Here is a 3,542-nt window from a genome sequence, read left to right on the forward strand (position 1 = left end):
TTTTTTTAGCTTTCTTATTCTTTTTACCACCAGCTCCTACAGCATGTCCAGCATTAGCAGTTGTAACACTTTGTTTCTTTTGTGATATAGCCATGGCAAGAACGTCACCCAAATCAGTGCGCATGGGAGTAGTAAATCCATTATTTTCAACTGAAAAACTATCAAGTGATTCACATTCACTGGAGCGATCAGACAATATGTTGCGATTTGTAGTGTTACTAGCAACAGGTTTTTGAGTCGGTGCGCTTTTTCCCCAAGTTGATAACTCCTGATACATGTTGCTGTTATTTGGGCTTGGTGATGATAATGTAGGCCAATATTCCTTAATGTTAGGCGATTCGCCGACTACAGCTACTGCAGAATATGTTGCTTGATGTTTAGTTTTTGGTATTGCTGTCGGATTGCTCCTAGGCACATCTCCATCAGCACTGACGCTGGGTAGTGCCTCTTCAAAGCCCCACTAAAAATAAGATCAATAAATATATAAATTAGTAGCAATTTTATTTAAAAATTTAAAAATTAGTTTCCATACAGTTGGAAATTCTTGTGCGGAGGACAAGTTCAAGTTTGTGGTACTTGCAATCAGTTTTCCCATCTGGCGATCGTTTATTTCATTAATCTGCTTTTCACGACGACGTTCGTCGCGATCACGGCGTTGACGCTCTTTCTTGCGTATAAGTATATCGTCTAAAGTATATAAAAAGGCACCACATATAATTGGTGTCTGGATAAAGACCTTTTTTCATTTTACAAACCTTTGAACAAACGCAATATTCCATTGGTCACAATCGGCGGTTGTAGATCTACTTCAATTACCGCAAACTGGCATGTCAATGGTAAGTGTCCCAGGCATGTGAACTTGCGGCGATGTTCTTCGTCCATAGAATGATACTCCTTTTGAAGCACACGTGCACTTATTACTAACGGTGCCTGTTCTAATGAACCATAACAAGCTTGCATCATTTTAATGTTCAAGGGATGCAAGTAAATATTTTGTCCATCTATTGACTGGTAAAAATAGTAATATTTTATATAAATTTTCTGATCTCCGAAAGATGATAAATCCAAAGTATTCATATTGTCCAAAGAATCCTCAATACTGATGCTGCTCCCAGCACTTGAAACGTTAATTTCATGTTCGTTTTGTAAACGACCCTCAGCATCTGCCGACTCTGAACTATTACTTCCTTCATCATCTAAAATCGGATTCACACATTCAGTGGTTTTTAATTCATTCTCTAAAATATTTTCATCTTTATCCTCTTCGATTTCTTCTACTTTATCACGTCGTTCTTTTAGTAAATCCAACGCTTGTTGTATGAATACATATTCGCGGCATGAGGGGTCCTGCCCAGCAATTAATTCACGTTCTTCACGATCGACAATTTTAAGAATGTCATTGCGTTTAGCATACAAAAACTTTGAAAATTTGGACTCTTCATAAGCAGAAAGAAGTGGATAGCTATCACTTTTATCTTCATTTGGGTTTACTTCAAATTTTTCAATCATCATGCTTCCTTTCTTGCGACGCATCAAATGAAAAGTTATTTCATCACCAATATTAAACTGGCGTTGTTGTACAATGGTTGTACTTTTTAAATCAGCAGTATGAATTGCTTCATAGCATATGGGGCATTTGCGCCAAGTTTTATCGCTTAACGCCAAATAGTGTAGAATACATGGCCAGCAATAGGCATGACCACAACGTGTTAATTTAGCTGCAATTGGAGGATATAGGCAAATGGGACATTGTGGCTCCTCTTCGGTTTGAATATTAATTTGCTCGATAAGATGCCAATCGATTAGAGTATCGGGAGATGCAAAAGTATTTAGGTTAACACCAGATTTTATAACGAATTGAAAACTAAATGAGGAGAAATTGAAATGGTGTCGAATATTTGCGAGTGAATACGAAACTTACTTTGCTTGTAAAAACTGCTCTTTATTGTAACGGTGACGTTTGCTTGCACCACTACTGCCTCCATGGCGCTGTGTAGCCCCAGTTGAGCCGCTACCGCCACTACGACCAAAAACGTTATAACTAAAAGCGTTTTCGGCGTTACGTGGAGCATAGTGAAAGTTAAGCAAATGGTTCAAATTCTGCTTCTTGCTTCCTGGCATGTACACAGAATTGAGCTCGTAGTCAACATGTGGCTGAAACTTCTTTTTGACCAAAGCACCGGTCTCCACCGGCTCTACTGCAGTGGCTAATCCGGCGCTGGTAGCAGGAACATCATCAGCCGCGCATGTAAAGCTGTCTTCGTTAGTGCCAGCTTCATTGCCGTTACCAAAATTGTTGCCGCCGCCACCGCCACGCTGGCGTGGACGTTTATCGACATTGGGACGTGCTTTGACTGAAGGGAACTGCTTGGAATTGCGCTGCGAGTCGTTACGAGTTGTTGTTGAAGGTTGTTCACGACGACGCGAATTTTTTGGCCAAGGCTTTACTTGTAAATCTGTGCGTAAAGATAATTGACACAAATGAAATACATATTTTTCTACATGAATAAATACAAACCTGCAGATGACTTGCGAACCGAAGAGTCAGTGGGCTGACACGCCTTCGAGCGTGTAAAATTGCTTTGTTGTTGTTTCTTGTTGTCCATTGTTATTTAAAAAGAAAACTGCAGAAGCACAGCACGTAGCTGGGCGAAGGGAACTGGGGGAATTGAAAATGAAAGAATTCTTCGACAGCGAACTGTTGTGGGTGAATTTTTCTCCAAATGGAGTTTTATGCACTTGATTAATTTTAAATCGAGACATTTTTACTGGGCCATGATTTTAACTACAAAATACACGAAAAATTACGTCGCGTATAAAAATTTGCACGGAGTATTTCTGCTTGCGAAAACGAGGTTAAAACTCGTAGGCGAGTTGACTACGCGAATCAAAGGATGACGTCGTCAATTTTATCGCAAATTTCAACAACCGTTTGTGGCTTTCTTTAGCACACAAAAGCTTTATCACTCTATTATATTAGCTATTCTCTGGATCTGGTATGGAGATTTCAATGCGAAAGTAGAAATATTCTAAAAATCCGAAACATTCAAGTTTTTGCAATTCAAGAATGAAAAAATGGAAACCACAACGACGACGAGCTAGAAAATTTATCCCAACGAGTAAAATGCAACGAGAAATAGTTGACAACCGGAAATTTCCAACTGTCATTAGCTCGTTCAGTGCGCGAGTAGTTGGTTTGGGAATGAAAAATTAAACAAAGATTTCGATCTTTAGATATTGCTAATTAGGGCCAACTGAGCATAATTTTTCACCCAGATTTGTATTAAATGAAAAAATTGTTTAACAATAATACCACCCGCAAGACTTCTTTATTTGCATCAATTATTGAATAGCAAAAATCAGAATGGCCTTGCTATGAACACTGCCAATCAAAACCAATTGAAATTTATTTACATTTCAGCAGAGAACTTAGATAGATAGAGAAGGTGCAAACTGAAAGTGGAAACTATTCGCGGACGAAAAATTAACAGCGCCAGAAAAGTTCAAGTCGGAATGTAAAAATTCTGTTGAATTTAATGTTG

At 38.7% G+C, this 3,542-nt stretch overlaps 2 protein-coding genes across 2 annotated transcripts in view; one reads left to right on the top strand and one right to left on the bottom strand.

Moving 5' to 3' along the window:
• LOC118746766 (RING finger protein 10-like) lies at positions 1–3,096 on the bottom strand (the record flags this gene model as incomplete). The annotated part of the gene is given in 5 exon segments (XM_036480675.1): positions 1–460; positions 533–687; positions 756–1,864; positions 1,922–2,456; positions 2,519–3,096. Coding segments are annotated over 5 exon segments (2,347 nt in total), but the record flags the coding sequence as incomplete, so codon positions are not given.
• Positions 1–3,542, top strand: part of LOC118746768 (transmembrane protein 184B-like) — a 798,314-nt gene that overhangs the window by 552,745 nt on the left and 242,027 nt on the right. The window lies entirely within an intron of this gene.

This window comes from Rhagoletis pomonella, unplaced genomic scaffold (genome assembly GCF_013731165.1).
Source record: "Rhagoletis pomonella isolate Grant_MI unplaced genomic scaffold, Rhpom_1.0 Rhpom_scaffold_00011, whole genome shotgun sequence".
Classification (NCBI taxonomy): Eukaryota; Metazoa; Arthropoda; class Insecta; order Diptera; family Tephritidae; genus Rhagoletis; species Rhagoletis pomonella.